A 22,581-nucleotide genomic window follows, 5' to 3' on the forward strand; every position below is an offset into this window, starting at 1 on the left:
TCTCTAGCTGCATATGTAGCAGAAGATGGCCTAATCGGCCATCATTGGGAAGAGAGGCCCCTTGGTCTTGCAAACTATATATGCCCCAGTACAAGGGAATGCTGGGGCAAGAAGTGGGAATCGGTGGGTAGGGGAGCAGGGGCAGGGGAGGGTATAGGGGACTTTCAGGATAGCATTTGAAATGTAAATAAAGAAAATATCTAATTAAAAAATAGAAGGTAGAGAGCCATTTAGGAGAAAAAAAATAGCCCAGTGTTATTTTTTGTTAATCTTTGTTTTAAATTCCAGTAGTACACTTTTTATAAAATTTGGTTAGCCAGAGTTTGGTGCTTATTTGCTTTAGGATTGTAATGTCTTCTTAATTAATTGTTTCCTTTATTAGAATAAACTGACCTTGTTTAATCTCTTATGGTCAGTTTCAGTGCAATGTCTTGTCAGCTATTTGGATATGAATGCATGCTGGTTTCTTTTATTCACTTGCTTTGGGTCCTTTAAGTCATTCTTTGACTTTCATGTAGTGCCTATCTTTAATGTCAAGATGAGTTTCTTGAAGACAACAGGATGGATTTTTTTTTTCCTTGTCTGGATTCAATCTGAGTCTGTTGATTGAATCCAAAGTTAATGCCAATAATATTAAAAAAGTATTAAAAGTTGAGTGCTGATTACCATTATTGTGTTTCTGTTTTACTTCTTAGTTGTACCTTGTGTTTCTGTAATTAGTAATCATACCATTATTTGTGTTCTTTCTAGAGTAACTCAACTATGTTTATTGCTTTCTTTATTCTGAAGTATGGCTTTAATATTCTCCATGGAGCTGGTTTGCTAAACATAAATTCTTTTAGTCTGTATTACAGAAGGTTTTTTTTGTTTTGTTTTTGTTTTTGTTTTTGTTTTTTTGTTTTGTTTTGTTTTTTTTTTTGCTGGGTACAGTAATCCAATTTGGCATCTATGGTCTTTTAGAATTTGGAGTACGTTGTAGTTGATCCTTCTTGGCTTTTAAATCATCACTGAGGAAGATCATTTTGATGGATTTTTCTTTATATTGTGACTTTGGTTTTCCTCTTTTAGCTTTCAAAACTCTTTCTAATTACTTAATACTTACCATTTTGAGTATAATATGTGACAAGTAGTTGCTTTTCTGGTCTTGTGTGCTTCTTGTGTATGTATGGGTGTATATTTCCTTAATTTTGGAAAGTTTTCTTCTACAATATTGCTGAAGATCTGAGCCATAAACCTGAGTCTTCTCTCTCAGCTACTCTGATAATTCAAATATTTGTTCTTCCTGGTATCACACAATTCCTGGATGCTCCTTTCTTTTGTTTTTGCTTTACATATATTATGCTTATGTGATCTAATATTTTATCCTTAAGACATAATCTTCTACTTAATGTGTTCTACTTATATGGATTTCCCCTATGAGATATTAAACTAGTTTATTGAGTTTTAAAATTCCATCTTGAAGCTGTTTAGTTTTTCCATCTCAACCTTGAATTCTAATCATCTTCATCATTTAATTGAGCCATGGTTTTTATTTTGTTTTGTTCTGTTTGTTGGATAACACTCACTTATTTATTACTAGTCTCTTTAAATTCATTCATATGTTTGTTTCTGTCTTCTTTAAACAACTTGAATATTTAAGCATTGTATAATTTCTATTTTAACAATTTGTACTGGGTCCAACTAGACAACTCTCACTAGAGAGCATTTATATAGACTGGTGAATTTATGGGGAGGTATAATGTTCAACATTTTATATAGTTTGTCTTTCAGGGATGAGTCCTGAGCATATGCACTTTTTTAAAAATTTTGTATCCAATATGGTCTCAATAGACTTGACTGGAACATGGATATATATCCTGGACAAGACTGAAGATTGTAAAGGTATGGGTGGATTTCCTCACACTGAGTTAGAGGACTAGATATTGGAACTAGGCTCAGTCTGATGATTGAATACATTGGGTTAAAGATAGAAGATTTAAGTCATCAAGAAGGGTCTGAGCACTGTTTGTACTGACCAGTCTGGATCATAGGACAAATTTCATATATGGAGTAATGGGATAAAATATAATGGACAGAGGGAACTGGGTTGGGGCAAGATGTTCATCCTGATCAAAGCCTGGAGCTAAGTCATTGTTTTAATCCCTTGAATAGATAATTCAGAATACTTCTTTTTATTAAAGCAATTATTCATTAGAAGAAAGTTGCATCTTAGAGTAATCATCATTTGAAAACCCATTTATCTTCCTGTAACACCAACCTCCTTGAGAAATCCTGGAGGAACTTCTTGAAAAGCCTTGCAGAATGATGATTCAGACAAGGATTAATGTTGTACTGCTCTGATGTTTGGCTTAAGAATCCTGTCTAAACTTAAGGATCTGAACAAATACCCAAGTCTGAAGCTCATCAGATTCTGTATTCTTTTACTGAGTATATTCACACTATGAAATATTCATTCTACCCCCTCATTATTACACTGTGTCTTTATTTGGTGAACCAGGACAGGTATGCAAGCCCATATAATTAGGTTGTTAGAGCTGAGATTTTGTTTCCATTAAAACGCAAGTTACAATGTAAACTGAAATGAATTAAGGCTAAATTTACTAATTATAAATTACATGATCACTTACTTGTAAACCCATTTGGTACCAAATAAATGACATAAAGTCACAGATACATGTAAACAATACTTACATACACTTACAAATATTAGTGCCTATGACCTAAGAATATATATTTAGGTTGTCCTAAATTCCATGTTCCAAGAAGATAACAATTTCATGAAGTTTTTGTAGCAACAGAACAAAGTAACTCATAAATCAGCATACTTTTCAAGTACAGCAGCCAAAATAAAAGGAAAACGGGAAAAGCTCTGTGCTTTTCCTGATTAGATTTTGGGTTGGTGGATCTAATCAGGTGCTTCCTGATTAGATTTTGGGTTGGTGGATGTTAGGGAGCTGGAGATACATTCCAGAGGATTTACATAATAGTCTTGCAGACTGCAGGTCACACAGAAGTGCCCTGCAAACAGAGCTAGAAATGACCCAAGAGAATCTTAATTTTGCTTTGAGCCTGGAATATTAAAATCCCTGTGAGACCCTTGAAATTCTGACCAATCATCCTCTTCAGTTAGAGCTTCTTTCTGGAAACTTGCATGCACAAGAGACGTTTTTTAAATCTGTGCTTTGTTTGTTTGATTTGTTTGTTTTATTTTGTTTTTCTTGGAGAGAGAGAAAAAATGAAGTTGAATTGTTAGAGAGATGATAAAGTTCTGAGAGGAGTTGGTGAAGACAAAATGTGACACATTGTATAATTCTTTTCTATTACAAAAGTAAAAAAGGCATATTTAAATATATATATATATATATGTATAGGTACATGTATTGTATATGTATATGTGTGTATGTGTATATTCATACAAATATGAATATTCATATACATATGAATATATGTGTGTGATATGTGTATGTATGTGTGTGTGTTTGTGTATAAATTTTAGGGCTTCCATTTAACTTTTAATTTCTCCTAGCGATAGGTATGTGGTCATTTTTATACTAGTAAGTTTTACATGATTTTTTTACTATTATTATTTTAAACTCCAGATTTTATTCCTCTCCCAGTCCACCTTCCAACTGTCCCACATCCAATACCTCCTCCCTGATCCCTGTCTCCCTGAGAATATCCTCATTCGTGACCCCCACCACACCAGACATCTAAACTCCCTGGGGCCTCCAGGCTCTTGAGGGTTAGGTGCATCTTCTCTGACTAAACCCAGACCCAGCAGTCCTCTGCTGTATATGTGTTGTGGGGGCTTCATATCAGCTGGTGCATGCTGCTTGGTAAAAATCAATTCTCAAATTCATCTGGGAAGACAAAAATAAAAAAGAAAGAAAAGTAAAAGAAAAAAAAACAGAATAGCATAAACAACACTCAACAATAAAAGAATGGCTGGGGAAATCACCATCCCCGGCCTCCAGCTGCATGCATGGTATTGGTACAGAGACAGACAGGGTGATCAGTGGAGTAGAATTGAAGACCCAGAAATAAAACCACACACTTACGGGCACTTGATCTTCGACAAAGAAACCAAACATATACAATGGAAAAAAAGAAAGCATATTTAACAAATGGTGCTGGTTTAACTGGCTGTTGATATGTATAAAAATGAAAATAGACCCATATTTGTCACCTTGCACAAAGCTCAAGTTTTACATGATTTCTAATTAAATACCAATCTTTAGTATAAAATGACAAAAAGTTATAGGGAAAAAAGTTAAAAGTTCTGCACTGAGGACATAAAACTTAATTAAGAACATAATTGCTTCCTTTATGCCTATATCAGCAACTTTTGAAATCCAAGTACTAAAAGATAATTTTACAATGCACTTAATGCTCTAAGAATATTTTCCAGAATAGTCTTTTTAAATATTTTGTGCTATGCTTCCCATCAATGTATCATAAAATCAATTTCTCAAATAATAACTTGCTAGATTTGTAAGCTTTTGTTAGAATATAATTATATCACTTCCCCCTTCTCTTTTTCTCTCCAAAGGTCCTTATATCCCCCTCCTTTCTCTCTTTCAAATTCATGATCTCTTATTTCATTAATTGTTGTTACATGCAAAAATTTTTGTTTCTCTGTCTTGATTTTTTTTCAAGAAAATTATGAATAAAAATAAGACATTTATAACCACAATTCCTGTGGTCATATTAACATGTTTCACTGTAATATTATGCTTGCATAATCTGTCAGTCTACTGGGAATCTTCATAAGAAAAAGGGTGTTAAGCTATAAAATACTGGCAATAACCTATTAAAAAAGAGAGTAATAAATTTTTCATTAAATAAAATCAATAGCATAAACTGTATCTTAGCTTGGGTTTTCTTGCTGTAAAGAGACACCATGATCAAGCCACCATGTATAAAAAAAAAATCATTTAATTGGAACTGGCTTGCCATTCAGAGATTCAGCCAATTATTATCACAGAAGGAAGCATGGTGGCAAGCAGGTAAGAATGATGCTAGAATGGTAGCTGAGAGTTCCACATCTGGAATCTTCAAGCAGCTGGAAGAGAATAAGTCACCATAGGCCTGTCTTGATCTTCTGAGAGCTCGAATCCCACCCATAGTGGCATGCTTCCTCCATCACTGCCACACCTACTCTATGAATACCACAAACTGTGTTAAATTATCAGCATTGCAAAAACATATTATACTGCAGAAAATGAAAGGTTGAAAGCTTTACAAAGTTACAAAAGAAGTCAAAATAAGCCAGGCAGCATATGAAATTGATAGAAAAGTGAAGCTTAAAATTCTGAGTTGATGTCTTTACATAAAAGGATATCATACAAAAGGAAAATGTGCAGCACCCATCAATAAGGACATCTCTTAACCTGACAGTGGTTATGAAATGAACACAGAAGTTACAAAATCCTCAAATGTATTGTGATCATCGTAAAAGACCTAACTGTAAAAAACAAATTAGTGAATTTCCATCAGTTATAACTTTATACAATGTGTGCTCATTTTAAATTACTTATTTTATGATGTTTGTTAAAAACAATTATTCAAATGATTAGATGAGATATACTTAAATTTTTCCAAATTAAAATATACCTTTGTATTTTGTTGCTATTAGTAAAGTAAATCAATTAATTTTAATAAGAAAAATTTTTCTTTGCATTACTTTGAATAATTTCTATAGCGGCTTGCATATAAATTCTACCATATGTACTATACATGCATTAATGAATTTCCAGAGTTCTTAAATGATGCTCTATTATTGCCTTACTACAGCAAAGCAAGACTTTACCATGGGTATTCTAAACACATATAAAAATATACCTGGGTACAATTATTCATTACTCTGAAGTAAATGTATAAAAAGAGCTAAAAACATGAGTTTACAAAACACAAAAATGAGGCATTTTTCTAATCATTTTTTATTCAGAAAATTACTTTGGACTATGTTTTTCACAGCCATGAGGACATCTTTATTCCGAAAGCTATATATTATGGGGTTGAGTGTGGGTGTCAAGATGGTGTAGAATATTGCCAAAAATTTATCCTGCCCTGGAGTGTGGTAAGAGCGAGGTCTCATATATGTGAAAATGAATGGCCCATAGTACATTATGACAACAACCATGTGGAAGGAACAGGTGGAAAAGGACTTTTGCCGGGCCCCTGACGACTGCATTTGGAAAACAGTGAGGAGAATTTGCACATAAGATATAGAGATCATGGAAAATGGGATCAACAGAAAAATAATGCCACTCACATAAACCCCTCGCTCATAGTGTGTTGTGTCTATACATGACAACTTCAACATGGCAGGGACTTCACAGAAAAAGTGATCAATGGCTCTTGAGTGGCAGTAGGGGAAATGGAGTGCAAAACCTGTATGTACTATGGAATTGAAGATCCCCACTAGCCAGGAGCCTGCAGCCAGGAGCCCACTGAAGCTATCCCTCATCAGCACAGGGTAGCGAAGTGGGTGGCAGATGGCCACATATCGATCATAGGACATGGCTGCCAGGAGAAGACACTCACCACCTAGCAAGGTAAGGGAGAGAAATATCTGGAAACCACAGCCTGCAAAGGAAATAGTTCTGCTGCCTGAGAGAAAGTCAGCAATCATTTTAGGAACAATGTTGGAAATGTGCAAGATATCCATGAAGGAGAGATGACTGAGCAGGAAATACATTGGGGTATGGAGTCGAGAATCCCTGTGGATTAGGAGGATCATGAGGGCATTTTCTGTTATAGTCATAATAAAAATGAAAAATATAAATGAGAAAAAAGTTAAGCTTGTCTTTGAAGAAGAGAACAGTCCCAAGAGGATGAAATCGCTGTTGAAGGTGTAGTTCTCATGTTCCATCATATTACCTACAAAGAGATGTTTATTTGATTATGAAAAAGTTGTTAAATCTGGGGCTTACTTATAAGTTTACATAACAAAGTGGGTTGATATGTAATTTGTATTCACCATCAAGTGCCTCATAGAGGGTTTCAGAGTAGATATGTTATACAAGTCTATGTTTTTTTGGTCTAACAAAATTTAATATTCAGTTTGGAATGGACTGTTTTATATTTCAGATTTTGTAACTGCACTTACTTTCATATGCTTTACTCAAGCCCACTCATTTCTCGAATAAACCTTTCACAATTGCACATACTATGAAATCTCCACTCAGATTTCCTTGTGGTGGGACTCTCCCTAGAATCTGGGCGTTGAAAAATATCATTCATTAATTAATTGTATGTTCCAGTTGAAACCCAGACATCCCTGCTCTGTTACACTCTGCTCCACTTTAAAATCTTGGATAAAGAACAATGGGCTCCAGTTATAAAAGGAAGTGAGGAAGAATAACAGCAGCATGAATTGTGTGGGTCATTTTGTGCTGAGTCTGACACAATGAAGGGAGCGAAACATGATTAGTTTTAGAAACATACAGCACTTCTTTCAAATGACTGTGATTAAACAGCAGTGTGTGTGTGTGTGTGTGTGTGTGTGTGTGTGTGTGTGTGTGTGATAGAAACAGACAGACAGATACAGGGAGACAAAAACAGGGATAGAGAAAGAAATTTTGCATATATCTAAAATATTTCTTTTTTTCCTGAAAGATATTTGCAATCCTTAACTTATATAGTTCATTATTATCACAACTGGCCTGCAAAAGAGGCCTTCCTGATATCTACCTTGTTAGTCACACACAGAATTCATTGCTCTTATCCACTTGGTAATGCAGGCTGTACATTTCTCATCACTGAGCAAGGTTCCATTAAATTCACTTTGAAATTTCTTTCTAGTTTTAGACACGGCTATAGACTAACTTATTATAAACTATATAAGCCTTATAGTACTCTCTATTAATTTCCTTCATTTTATTTATTTACTAATGTGTACAAGTATATACATATGTAAACACATGCAGGGGCCAGCAGATCAGTTCTTTAGAGTCAGTTATCTTTTTTCATGCTTTAAAAATTATTTTTGGAATTATAATATATCAGTTCCCCCTGCAGTTTTCTACCTTTAAACTCCTCCTTGCTCTTTTCCAAATCCATGGCCTCACTTTTCATTAACTGTAGTTGTATGAGGGATCTGGTGATTAATAAGTATGTGCTCAGTCTATACAGCATTTTATGTTTATCTTCAGAGTGACCATCTGGAATTGAGTAACCAAGCAGTGTGCTCGTCCCTGGGGAAGACTACTTCTCCAATTCTCAGCATTCCTTGCTTGCCTGTAGCTGTTCATGTCGTGCTGAGGCCTCCTGGTCTTTCTGCTATACACAGTAGCATGATGTTGTCATTGCTTCCTTCCAGTTTTACATGTGTTCCTAGGATCAAGCTAAGGTCACCAGGTTTAAGCGACAAATGCCTTTACCTGCAAACCCATCTAACTGTTCTCTACTCAGTAGTTATGGTAACTATTAAAATATACCATATGCACAATAACTTAAAATTGCTTAGATTACATTTTCACTTTACTATCTTATTTCAATTCTCCAGAAAAAGTATGCAAATTCTTTTAAATTTTTGCTAGTAGTCATTGTTCAATAAAATAGATGTTACTATTCATTCAACTCTAAGAAGAATACTTATTGACAAATTTTTGATACGAAAGTAGTTGAGAATAATTACATTTAATTGCATACTTACATGAGAGCAGCAATTTTATTGTTTGAACCTATAAATGACCCACTGTTAACTTCAATCATAATATCTTCAAGCCTCTAACTTCACTTGGTTGGTAGGAATCTATATGTGGGGTTGGAGAGATGGCTCAGCCGTTAAAGGCTAGGCTCACAACCAAAAATATAAGAATCTGTATGTGAACAGCAATATAGTCTAGCATTAGTGATTACTGACTGTGTACATAAACTGAGGTTTCATTCCAAGTACTGTTGGTTCCTACAAACTCATGCACTAGAATTTAAAAATTCAGTAAACACTGAAGCATACTCATTTTTAGTAGATAATACATTGCATGGGTGAAAGAAATGTGATAACTTCTCCACTACAAATTGAAGTACTGTTAGTTCAAAAATATGTCTTAAGGTAGCCATATAAACTACATCTCACTGTCTTAAAACAAAATAAGAAAATTTAAGGCAAATAAACTATCCTAAAATATAGTTTCTGTCTCTGTAAACAAAACACAGACCAGATACAAAACTACATGAGAATTTGATTTAAATTTTCTCTGAAGTTCAATCAAGATTATATCAGTACTTACTAGAATGTTTTAAGATTAAATGAAACATATTAAATACATGCTGGAGGTGGGGGGGGGGAAGCAGCACTTAGAATAGCAAGAAACAATGGCTAAGGCTGTTGCTAGAATTGTTATGTTAATTGTCTTCCATAGTTGCTATATTCTAACTATTGTTATTTCTGTATTTGTTAATATTCTAAGGTAGTTTAGATAGGAGGGGGTGATAAGGAAGAGGAAAAGATAAGAGAACGGTAAAGCCTTGGAAACTATAGATGAAGATGCCAAGACAAAACTCAGCCAGGAGAAATTATGTTACATTATCACTCCCTGTATAGTTAAGTGGAATTGAGGACTCCCTAGAAGAGATTTTAACATAGTGGGTGTGAATGTACAGGCAGCTTCTCACTAAGAAATACACTTGAACATATGCTTAGAAAAAAAAAAGACACTGCTGAGCCTTTAAGAAAGCTGATCACAAATTCATTTTTCAACAACTGTTTTTTGCTTGCTTGCTTGCTTGCTTATTTGCTTATTTGTTTGGTGTGTGTGTGTGTGTGTGTGTGTGTGTGTGTCCTTTTAACACTCTAGCTACATACAATCACAGCAAAGTTGTCATATATCTACAGTTTTTACTGACAGCCAGATTTAATAAAATCATACACTTCACACTGTCATCAAATTCATAATGCCAAATGCTGAGGAGCTATTACAATAAATTCCCTCTAATAGCCTTCTCCCAACAAAGCCAGGAATGGGCATTTATGATTCTAGAGCTCATGGATTCAGTATGGTGTCATTTTGTGCAGGGGAAATAGTTCTAAATCTCTTTACTTCTCTCCTATACACAAACTACACTACACAAATCATATATCTACAAGTTCTGACTGTGTAAACAATGTTCACGTAGTATGTCTTTTCATATTCCATGAAGTGTGTGAAAACATGGCAATTCTAAATATACATAGCTCATCTCTCAACTTTCAATTGAACATTTACACTGAATCAGCATCGAGTTTATAATCCTGTGCTATTTATTTTCCTGAACCCTGTAGAAAGTGACTAACTTATGCTGTTCTCCATTATTAGTTCATGTCGGTGGGAACTAAAACAGCATACCTTTATGACTTCCATTGTATAAATATCAGCACATGATTATGAACACACTCATATGGAAGGATTACAAGTACATAAAGCTGTGGCTCCACTTCCTTATCAAATGAGTACATTCTCAATCACAAGACCTGCTGCAGCTTGCCAACATCACCGCCTATTTCCTTTTAAAAGATTATAAAAAAAATACTTATTTTATATGCACTACCTGTCTGCCTCACTGAAGACAGAAAATTTCTATTATATTATATGCCTGATAAAGCTGAATTACAGTATCTATAAGATATTTCCCATATAGTAGAGGTGGCTGAAAGAAAAGAAGAAAGTGATCAATGAATCTTGAAAATGACATTGTGGATTGTCTGGTTCCACTTATCTGTTCTAGCACAAAAATAAAAACCAAAAAAAAAAAAAAACAACAATAATCATAAAAACCAAAAGAAAAAACAAACAAACAAACAAACAAACCCACAGGTGGCAGTGAATAAGGCTTTGTTGCTGGTTTCAAGAATGGAAAAATGCAAACATTGTTGACATAATTGGCAATTTCCAGCAGCGGTAAGATAAAGTCAGGCTAGAGTTAGCAAAGTGAAAAATTAGGTTTTGCTGATAAACATGTATATGTCTCACACATGGAAGGATATAACACAAGTCATGTGACTAAGGGCCTGGTAAGAATAAAAATCTTAATGAGATCTGTGCTTCAATACTAGAGCATGTCAGTACAGGATGTGGAGTGTCTGCATTATTGCAAGAACCCCAGGTCATTCCTTCTCAAGCACTCTGCCTAGAGCACTCTCTTGAAGAGATAACTTTGCTGAAAGATATAAGCTAAGATTCTTACTCTTCAAACTTATTATTGTAATACATATTCAATGCAACCCATATTTGTCTAATTTTTGAACAATCAAAAGAATAAAATCTGTACCTTGACAGCACATTAGGATGATACTGCTTTAAAACAGAAGAACTGTTTTTGAAGCACAAGGACTGTCAAGTTATAGGTCTGACTGTCACCACTTTAAATGGTAAACCTCCTTAAAGTATCATTGGCAAATGTGATCACACAGTTTGTGAACAATTTTATGTCTCCTATGGGTCAAATAGGGAGGACGGAGTGTGGACAAAGAAAAGAACTCAATGTTAAGGGCAACATCAAAGATACATCATTATCAGATGGGCACCAGAGTTTCTTCAGAGGTCCAGATGAGCTACACAGCTTCACTGTGGCAACCAACCTCTTAACTGTGGGTGCCAATCAAGAATGTATAAATTACTTCTTTGAGGNTTATCTGTTCTTGACTGGAGAAACAATAGTGACTACCTCAGTCAGTAAGTGGGGTGCTTACATGAGTTCACTTGCTGCACTCCAGGACTGGGGATTACCACAGTGTATCCAGGCACATGGTGAATCAACCAGTGCATCTCAGCAGAACCAAGTCTTCCTTCCTGCCCCCTTATTTATCACATCAGACCATTCCTGACTTACCACTTTATCCTCTAGATTCANCAGTACAAGGGGGCATCTTCACTTAGGATTCTGATCACTTTCTTATGTTATTATTAATGCCGTCTATAGATATGATGGAAGGCCTCTCACATCCAGCATCCACTTCAGATCAACTCAAACTGGCCATGGATAATGAGGATGCAACATAAATAAACGTGGAAGACATCTACTCTCCTTGAAATTCTTTGTATGTGGTACCTGAGAGAGAAAGCAGCCATCTTTTGATAGGAAAGCGTAGAAAATTGGATCCCCTGGGAGTCATCTAGGCATGCAGTAGTGGCCAGTGTGGGGAAAATTAAGTGCACTGTAGCATTTTTTGTGGGAAAAAGAAAGGGTCTGAGAATCATATCATCAAAAAATAACAATCAAAAATATCAATGAATGTAGCACTCTGATATTTTGTGAATTTTGTTATAATGCCTGACTAAACTTTTCCATGCATTTCAAAACTTCAAGCATGATTGCAAACATCTCTTATTTATTANCACCTTACATGATTTATTCTAAGTTTGAGACAGGTAACTCAAGATGACCTAGATCTCACTAAGTAGCCNGATTGGACCCAGCTTATGATAATCTCCTGCCTCAGTNTTACAAGTACTAGATTTATAGGCAGCCCCACATAGTATCTTATAACTATCACTTTATTTTTCTATCTGTCAAACTACAACAGGAGGCCCACAGAGATTGGACATTATTTCCAGGCAGCATTCTTGATGTGCCCACTGGATTGAAGAGGCGCCATGACCAAGGCAACCCTCTCTATGTGTGTATGATACAGATTGGGGTGAATATTTTTTATTAAGTGAGAAAAAGCAAGGACAATATCAATATGATCGCATGTCTAAAAACACGTGCAGACATTATTTNTGAAATATTCAGGAAAGAGTCAGGAAGAATGCATATCAATTCTGTTCTCAGAAAAAGCAGTAGGCTCTGTCAGGGCAGTGATCCAGGTAAGGTAGGATTTTGTGTGCACCTCCTAGTGCTGGAAATACTTTTCTTTCAGCACAAATCATGTTACTTGTATACTTACAAAAGATTAAAAAATAGAAAAGTATGTAGACTTCATATATTGATAGGTATAGGCCTCGATATATCAAGGCCTGCTTCAAAAGATATTTGACTTCATTTTCACCTTCAGTTTTTATTTCTTTGTTTCATATTTTATTTATTTAAATTTCACATGTTTTCCCCTTTCCCAGTTTTCCCTCTGCAAACCCACTATCCCATACACCTTCCCCCACCTTCTATGAGGTTACTCCTCCCATTACCCACACTGTACCCTGGCATTCCCCTGCACTGGGGCATCTAGCCTTCAGAGGACCAAGGGCCTCTCCTCCCATTGATGCCAAATAAGGCCATCCTCTGAAACATATGCATCTGTAGCCCTTGGTCCCTTCATGTGTTCTCTTTCGTTGATGATTTAGTCCTTGGGAGCTCTGGGAGATCTGGTTGGTTTATATTGTTGTTCTTCCTATGGGGTTGCAAACCCCTTCAGCTTCTTCAGTCATTTCCATAACTCTTCCTCTGAGGTCCCTGTGCTGAGTCCACTGGCTGCATGCAAGCATCCACATCTGTATTTGCCAGGCTCTGGCAGAGTCTCTCAGGAAACAGCTATATCAGGCTCCTGTCAGCAAGCACTTCTTGCCATCAGCAATAGGGTTTTGTTACAGTATACAGGATAAATCCCCAGTCTCTGAATGGAATTTCCTTCAGTCTCTGCTCCACACTTTGTCCCCATATTTTCAGTTAGACAAGAGCAATTTGGGGTTAAAAATTTGGACATAAATGGGTGACCCCATTCCCCACCCCGGTGCCTTGCCTAACCTCTGGATAAGGTCTCTACAGGTTCTCCCTACCCTTTGTTGGACATTTCAGCTAATCTCATACCCATTGAGTCCTGGGAATCTCTTACTTTCCTGGCATCTGAGATATGCTGGTGGCTACACCCAGTTGCCCATCCCCCATTGCTACACACCTCTGTTCAAATCCCTGACTGTCTGAATATCATCCTCATCTTCTCCCATACCTGATCTAGCACCCCATTTTTGGCCCCATTCCTCCCATGTCCCTCCACACTCTGTCTCCCAAGAGAATTTTGTTCCCCCTTCTAAGAAGGACTGAAACATCCACACTATGGTCTTCCTTCTTCTTGAGCTTCATATGGTCAGTGATCATGGGTATTATGAGCTTTTGGGCTAATATCCACTTGTCAGTTTGTTAGTGCATACTATATGGGTTCTTTTGTGATTGGGTTACCTCACTCAGGATGATTTTCCAGTTACATCAATTTGCCTAAGAATTACATGAAGTCGTTGTTTTTAATAGCTGAATAATACTCCATTGTGGAAATGTACCACATTTTCTGTACCCATTCCTCTGTTGAGGGACATCTGCATTATTTCCAGCTAATGGGTATTATAAATAAGGATTTTATGACATAATGGAGCATGTGTCCTTGTTATATATTGGATCATCTTTTCNGTATATGCTCAGGAGTGGTATAGCTGGGTCCTCTGATAGTACTATGTCCAATTTTTCTGAGGAACTGCCAGACTGATTCCCAGAGTGATCAGAGCAGCTTGCAATACCACCAACAATGGATGAATTTTCCTCTTTCTCCACNTCCTTGCCAGCACCTGCTGTCAAGGGAGTTTTTGATCTTACCCATTGTGACTGTGTGTGTGGTGGAATTTCAGGGTTGTTTTGATTTGCATTTCACTGATGACTAAGGATGTTGAACATTACTTTAGATGCTTCTCAGCCATTCGATACTCCTCAGTTGAGAATTCTCTGTTTAGCTCTGTACACAATTTTTAATAGAGTCATTTGGTTTTCTGCAGTTTAATTTCTTGAGTTGTTTTTATATATGGGACTGCTTGTGGACGTTGTACATCGTGGTGCGGAGCCTAGTGCGCACCACGATGTACAACGTCCACAAGCAGCTTCGGCCCATTTGTCGATTCTTGATCTTACAGCACAGGCCATTGCTGTTCTGTTAAGGAAATTTTTCCCTGTATCCATGAGTTCCAACCTCTACCCCACATTCTCTTCTATTCATTTCAGTGTATTGGATTTTATGAGGAGTTTCTTGATCCACTTGTACATGACCTTTGTACAAGGAGATAAGAATGGATTTATTTTCATTCTTCTACATGTTGACCACCAGTTGAACCAACACCATTTTTTGAAAATGGTGTCTTTTTTCCAGCAGATGGCTTTACCTCCTTGATCAAAGATCAAGTATTCATCAGTGTGTGGTTTCATTTCAGGGCCTTTAATTCTATTCCATTGATGGTACCAATACCATGCAGTTTTTATCTTGATTGTTCTGTAATACAGCTTAAGGTCAGGGATGGTGATTCCTCCATAAGTTCTTTAATTGTGGAGAATAGTTTTTATTGTCCTGGGATTTGAGTGTTTGGTTATTTCCTGCCATCTACTCCTCTTTGGTATATTTGCTTGTTTTTGTTCTAGAGCTTTCTGATGTGCTATTAAGCTGCTAGTGTACACTCTTTCCAATTTCCTTTTGGAGGCACTCAGAGCTGTGAGTTTTGCTCTTAGCACTGCATTCATTGTGTCCCATAAGTTTGTGTATGTTGTGCTTTCATTTTCAATAAATTCTAAAAAGTCTTTTTTCATCCCTGGCCAAGTTATTAGTGAGCAGATAATTGTTCAGCTTCAGTGTATATGTGGGCTTCCTGTTGTGTTGTAGTTTTTGAAGACCAACCTAAGTCCATGGTGATCTGATGCATGGGAATAGTTCAATCTTTTATTGGTTGAGGCTTGTTTTGCCAATTATATGGCCCATTTTGGAGATGTTACTGTGAGGTGCTGAGACGAAGGTATATTCTTTTGTTTTAGAATGAAAAATTCTGTAGATATCTGTTAAGTCCATTTGGTTCATAAATTCTGTTAGTTTCACTATGTCTCTTGTTTAGTTTGTGTTACCATGATCTGTCCATTGGTGAGAGTGGGGTGTTAAAATCTCCTAATATCAATCTGTGAGGTTCAACGTATGCTTTGAGCTTTAGTAAAGTTTCTTTAATGAATGTGACTGCCCTTGCATTTGGAGCATAGATATTCATATTGAGAGTTTAACTTGGAAGATTTTACCTTTGATGAGTATGAAGTGCCCCTCCTTGTCTTTTTTGACAACTTTGGGTTGGAAGTCGATTTTATTCGATATTANAATGGCTACTCTAGCTTGTTTCTTTGGACCATTTGTTTAGAGAATTATTTTCCAGCCTTTTACTCTGAGGTAGTGTCTGTCTTTGTCCCTGAGGTGGGTTTCCTGTAAGCAGCAAAATTTTGGATTCTATTTATATAGTCAGATGGTTAGTCTATGTCTTTTTATTTGGGGAATTGAGTTCAATGATATTAAGAGATATTAAAGTTAAGTAATTGTTCCTTCCTATTATTTTTGTTGTTATTGTTGAGATTCTGTTCTTATGGCTGTCTTCTTTTAGGTTTGTTGAATGATTACTTTCTTGATTTTTTAGGGTGTAATTTTCATCATTGTGTTGGTGTTTTCCCTTTATTGTCCTTTGAAGGGCTGGATTCATGGAAAGATATTGTGTGAATCTGGTTTTGTCATGGAATACTTTGGTTTCTCCATCTATGGTAATTGAGAGTTTTGCTGGGTATAGTACCCTGGGCTGGCATTTGTGTTCTCTTAGGGTCTGTATAACATCTGTCCAGGATCTTCTGACTTTCATAGTCTCTGGGGAGAAGTTTGGTGTAATTCTAATAGGCCTGCCTTTATATGTTACTTGACCTTTTTCCCTTACTGCTTTTAATCTATCTTTATTTAGTGCATTTGTTGTTCTGATTATTATGTGTCAGGTGGAATTTATTTTCTGGCCCAGTCTATTTAGAGTTCTGTAGATTTCTTTTATGTTCATGGGCATCTCTTTCTTTAGGTTAGGGAAGTTTTCTTCTATAATTTGGTTGAAGATATTTGCTGGCCCTTTAAGTTGAAAATCTTCATTCTCATCTACTTCTATTATCCGTAGGTTTGTTCTTCTCATTGCGTCCTGGATTTCCTGGATGTTTTGAGTTAGGATCTTTTTGCCTTTTGCATTTTCTTTGATTGTTGTGTCCATGTTCTCTATGGAATCTTCTGCATCTAAGATCCTCTCTTCCATCTCTTGTATTCTGTTACTGATGCTTGCATCTATGGGTCCTGATTTCTTTCCTAGGGTTTCTATCTCCAGAGTTGTCTCCCTTTGGGTTTTCTTTATTGGTTCTACTTCCCTTTTTATATCTTTGATGGTTTTGTTCAATTCCATCACCTGTTTTGCTGTGTTTTCCTGTAATTCTTTAAGTTTTTTTTGTGCTTCTTCTTTAAGGGCTTCTACCCACTTAGCAGTGTTTTCCTGTAATCCTTTAAGGACTTTTTGTGCTTCCTCTTTAAGGCCTTCTACCTGTTTAGACATGTTCTCTCTATGTCTTTAAGTGAGTTATTAATTTCTTTCTTAAAATCCTCTACCAGCATCATGAGATATGATTTTAAATCAGAATCTTGATTTTCGGGTGTGTTGGGGTAACCTGGACTCACTGTGGTGGGAGTGCTGGGTTCTGATGATGCTGAGTGGTCTTGGTTTCTGTTAGTAAGATTCTTACATTTGCCTTTCACCATCTGGTAATCTCTGGTGTTAGTTGTTATAGCTATCTCTGCCTGGAGCTTGTTCCTCCTGTGAGTCTGTAAGGCTCTGTCAGCACTCCTGGGAGTCCAACTCTCTCCTGAGTTTCAGTGGTCAGAGTACTCTCCTCAGGCAAGCTCTCCTCTTGCAGGGAAGGTGCACAGAGGTCTAGAGCTCAGCTCTGCCTCCTGGCAGAAGATGAAGGCCCAAAAGGGACCTTGTCCCAGAAGTTATGTTGCTTCTGCAGCCTCATGGCTCTCCTGCACAGACTAGTTGGGATACAAGATGGTGCTCTCACCTGTTCCCATGATCAGAGCCCTCACTGGAGGCCAACTCTTCTCTGGCAGGGAAAGTGTGCAGTGGTCTGGAACTCAGTTCTACCACCTGGCTGAAGATGGAGACCTGAAAGGGGTCCTGCCCCAGAAGATGTGTTGCTTCTGCAGCCCATTTGCTCTTCTGTGCAGATTGGTCTCTCCCTTTGTATTTTCTTTAATGTTTCTAACTCCAGTTTTAGATCCTGGATTGTTTTGTTCAATTCCTTTACCTGTTTGATTATGTTTTCCTGTATTTAAGAGATTTATCTGTTTCCTTTTTAATGGCTGCTACTTGTTTACCTGTGTTCTCCTGTATTTCTTTAAGTGAGTTATTTATATTCTTCTTAAATTCCTCTATCTATTTATGAGATGGGATTTTTAGATCTGAATCGTGCTTTTCAGGTGTGTTTGGGTATCCTGGACTTGGTGTGGTGGGAGAACGGAGTTCTAATGTTGTCAAGTTGCCTTGGTTTCTGTTGCTTATGTTCTGATTACCGCTCACCATCTAGTTATCTCTAGTGCTCCTTTCTCTTGCTGTCTCTGTCTGAAGCCTGTCCCCCCTGTAATCCTGGTTGTGTCAGAACTTCTTGGAGTTCAGCTGACTTTGTAATCGTGTGATTCTGGGATCCTGTGATCCTGAGATCCTGAGTGTGTAAGAGGTCCTGGGTATCAAGCTGCCTCTGGGATCCTGAAATCCTGGTGTGACTAAGCTCCTGAGATCCTGTTGTCAGAGCACCTGGGAGTCAAGCTTTCTATAGGTGTTGCAGGAGTGGATGGGGTGCCAGAGCCCTGGGTCTGCTCCAGACACAGATGCAAGCTGGAAGGAACCCATGCCTCTGACTGAGCAGGGGTTCATGTTTCCCTGGTTCCTGAGGGGTTTTACATCGAGTGTTGGGAAAGATGTTTCAGCCTCAACTATGATCTTGAATGTGTCAGAGCATGAGTGATTCTGGGTGTGTCCAAACCACTGGGAGTTGAGCTTCCTCTGGATGTTGTGGGAGTGGGTACAGAGCCAGTGTCACAGGTCTGCTCCAGAAGCAGGTTCAAACTGGAAGGAGCCCATGCCACTGACTAGATGGGGGTTTCTGTGTCCCTGGATCCCAGGAGTCTCAGTACTCTGGGTGTTTGGCATATATTGCGGCCTCACTTGTAATCCTGGGCATGTTAGAGCACCTGGGATTCAGATTTCTCTGGGTGTTGTGGGACTGGTTTCAGAGCTAGCACCCAAGGTCTGATCTGGGCACAAGTTCAGANTGGAAGCTCAAATGTAATTCTCATAGGTCTACCTTTATATGTTACTTGACCTTTTTCCCTTGCTGCTTTTAAAATTCTTTCTCCTGTCTTGGTGTTTTGGTTATTATGTGATCAGAAATTTTTCCTTTCTGGTCCAATCTGTTTAGGGTTCTGTAAGCTTCTTGTACCTTTAAAGGCATCTCTTTCTTTTGGTTGAGGAAATTTTCTACTATGATTTTGTTGAAGATGTTTTCTGGGACTTTGAACTGGGAATTTTCTCCTACNCTTATTATTCTTAGGTTTGATTTTTTTTTTTTTAAAGTGTCCCAGACTTCCTGAATGTTTTGTGTCACGGGTGTTTTAGAGTTTGCATTTTCTTTGATATACTGATTTCTTCTATTGTATCTTCTATACCTATGATTCTGTCTTCAATGTCTCATAGTGCTAGTGATGCTTATGTCTGTAGTTCCTAGAAAAACTCTTTTCTAGGTTTTTCCATCACCAGGATTGTCTCAGTTTGTGTTTTCTGTATTGCTTCCATTTCCCTTTTCAGGTCTTAGATAGCATTATTCATATCTTTCACCTGCTTGATTGTATTTACCTATATTTCTTTATATTTATTTGTTTCCTCTTTTAATACCTCTGTATGTATTTTTCTGTGTTTCCTTAAGGGATCTATTCATGTCTTCTTTAAAGGCCTCTATGATCCTTATGAGATTGGATTTAGATCCTCTTCTTGTGCTTCAATTACATGACGAAATATAGAGTTCATTGTAGTAGGATAGCTGGGCTCTGATGGTGCCATATTGCCCTGGGTATTGTTGATTGTGTTTTTAAACTCTCTTTTAGTCATCTAGTTAGCTCTGGTGTAGGCAGGAGGATCCTGATGGCAGCAGGACTTAGCGGGAAGATGGGGTGAGCCATGTACCAGACAATAGATCTCAGTACCCCAATCTCTTGGTTGTACTTCAGACAAACCTCAGTCTGAAGGCAGTGTCCCTGGAGGACCAGTCTCTGCAGGTATGTCCCAGTAAGACCAGCCTGGGAGGCAGAAGAGTCTAAGATTTGTAGTTGGACAGGGTTACAAACTGATTAGTTTTATGGGTCCCAAAGTTTTTCATGGGGAATCAAGACACTCTTGGTGACCTGCAAGTCTACCTGAGACCAGACAGCCAAGACTAGACAGTGGGGCTCCACAGATCACGTGCTTCACTCCACTCTGTCAGCTATTTCATGCAAGCCAGCTAGGATGGTGGGAGGATGCAACTCAGATGGATGATTAGGCAGAGCTCCAAGATGTTTAGTTTTGGGTCACCTAGAGCCATGGCGAGTTAAGTCTGGCAAGGCTCCTCCAGAATGGAGAGCCAGGTCACAGCTAGACAATCATAACTTATTTTTTATTTTACTGCAGCTCACATTAAAGATCCTTTAAATTTTTTAAAAAGTGTTCATAGTTTCTCTAAAATTTCTATAAACTGGATTTTTTTTTAGAGATTATTTGAACCTTTAAAGAAAGTTTGGGTGTTTTAGAAGGACTGAAGTTTTAATAGTGCTATGCCCACTCCAGTGAAGTCTGCTTGACAGGCCGAGAGTTCTGGAAGCACACATGAGGCAAAGAGTTTCAAGGAAATTCAGCCTCCTGGAACCTTGGCATTCTCATAGCCTGTATACTCAAACCCTATCACTGCGTTATTATGGTGTATGCTCTCTTCCAGTATTGTTTTATTATAAATACAGTTAAAGATTGAATTTTAATGTAGGTGAGCCTCCAGCATTGTTCCAATGTCCTAGAAAAATCCTTGAAGCCAAGAGTTTGGAATTCAGAAGGAATTCAGTGAGAAGGTTACCTATTCAGTAACATTCAAATTTACTTCTGGTAGAGACAGTGAAACTAATTAGGCATTACAAAGAACTGAGCTAAGAATAGCTCAGGGCTAGTCTGCCAGGTGATTAATTAGGACAGTAGCCAAGTCTCACCCAAACAAGGGAATGTGCAATGGCATAGTGAATAGGTGGGTTTACTGAGAAAGAGTTAGGGAGGCCAGGTGATGGTGGCACATGCCTTTAATCCCAGCACTTGGGAAGCAGAGGCAGGCAGATTTCTGAGTTCGTGGCCAGCCTGGTCTACAGAGTGAGTTCCAGGACAGCCAGGGCTACACAGAGAAACACTGTCTCAAAAAAAAAAAAAAAAAAGAAAGAAAGAAAGAAAGAGTTAGGGAATCCCCCCTGAGACAGGTCTCTTCACTAAGCCCAAAGGAACAGCATAATCAGGCATTTACTAAGAACCCCTGGTGGTGGGCTTAACAATAGACTAGCATTACACCTGGCTACNTTCTTAGTGGTAAACAGGTGCCTGGTCCCTGCCATCTTTTGATGTATGNATTCCTTTTGTTTTGTGTCACTGTAACTTAGCAGATGTGTTCACCTGGTTTCTTGTTATTCTTCTGTATAAAAAGTGTGATGCTTGATTTGAAGAATTACACTCAGATTCAACCAACTCTCTCTCTGTCTCTCTGTCTCTGTCTCTGTCTCTGTCTCTCTCTCTCTCTCTCTCTCTCTCTCTCTCTCTCATCGAGTCTGTCTGTCAATTCCCACTGACTCAATGCCCATCTGTCTGAGACTCTGACTCACACTGATTGAGGAGGGTGCACTTGAGCCCAGTCCCTGGAATAATAGTATTTGACATTTAAAAGTTTAGAACTTTTATACATGATATTAATGATAACAGGACATTTGGGGACAAATGAGAAAGGAAATGTTGAAAGTAAATAGAGATGTGTTTGTTTGCCATGTTGACAATTGATAAATTGTCCTGGATAATTTTGGTTGGTTGGTTGATTTGATTTGATTTGGTTTTGTAGATTTGATATAAGCTACAGATATCTTGGAAGAAGGAATCTCAATCCACAAAATGACTTAATAAGACTGGACTGTAGGCAAGTCTATAGGGCATTTTCTTGATCAATGATTGGTGTGAGAAGGCCCGGCTTGTGGTAGATCATTCTATCCTTAGGCAGATAGTCTTGGGATATATAAGAAAAAACTGAGAAAACTGGGAGAAAAAAATTCAGACACCTTCTGCCTCCAGGTTCCGGGCTTAAGTTCCTACCCTCAGAGTTACACAAGAGTTAAAAGTCTACATGAGAGTTGTAAGGTGAAATAGACTCCTTCCAGATGACTGTAGCTTATGTCAAGTCTACAAAATCAAATCAACCAAGCAACCAACCCACTGACCAACTACCCAACCAAACAAAATTATCCAAGACAATTGATCACTTCTCAACATAACAAACAAATACATCTCTATTTAAGTACAATGTTTCCTTTCTCATTTGTCTGAAAATGTCATATTAATCTTACTATCATGATATAAAAGAACCCAACAGCCAGGTGAGGTGGCANACACCTTCAATCCCAGCACCCTGATGGCAGAGGCAGGCCGATTTCTGAGTTCAAGGCCAGCCTGGTATACAAAGTGAGTTCGAGGACAGCCAGGGCTATACAGAGAAACCTTGTCTCGAAAAACAAAACAAACAAAAAACCCAAATTTA

The 22,581-nt window shown here is 37.7% G+C and overlaps 1 protein-coding gene across 1 annotated transcript; it reads right to left on the reverse strand.

The window, feature by feature from the left end:
* Positions 1-5,932: 5,932 nt before the first annotated feature.
* LOC110315053 (olfactory receptor 2AJ1-like) lies at positions 5,933-6,877 on the reverse strand. The gene has a single exon (XM_021189214.1). It carries the CDS (start codon positions 6,875-6,877, stop codon positions 5,933-5,935), a length of 945 nt encoding a protein of 314 aa, XP_021044873.1.
* Between the last annotated feature and the right edge of the window lie 15,704 nt (positions 6,878-22,581).

Source organism: Mus pahari, unplaced genomic scaffold (assembly GCF_900095145.1).
Source record: "Mus pahari unplaced genomic scaffold, PAHARI_EIJ_v1.1 scaffold_10769_1, whole genome shotgun sequence".
In the NCBI taxonomy this organism is placed as follows: Eukaryota; Metazoa; Chordata; class Mammalia; order Rodentia; family Muridae; genus Mus; species Mus pahari.

Excerpts from the sequence above, each read along its gene's own strand:
- LOC110315053 (XM_021189214.1), bottom strand. The coding sequence starts at position 6,877 with ATGATGGAACATGAGAACTACACCTTCAACAGCGATTTCATCCTCTTG.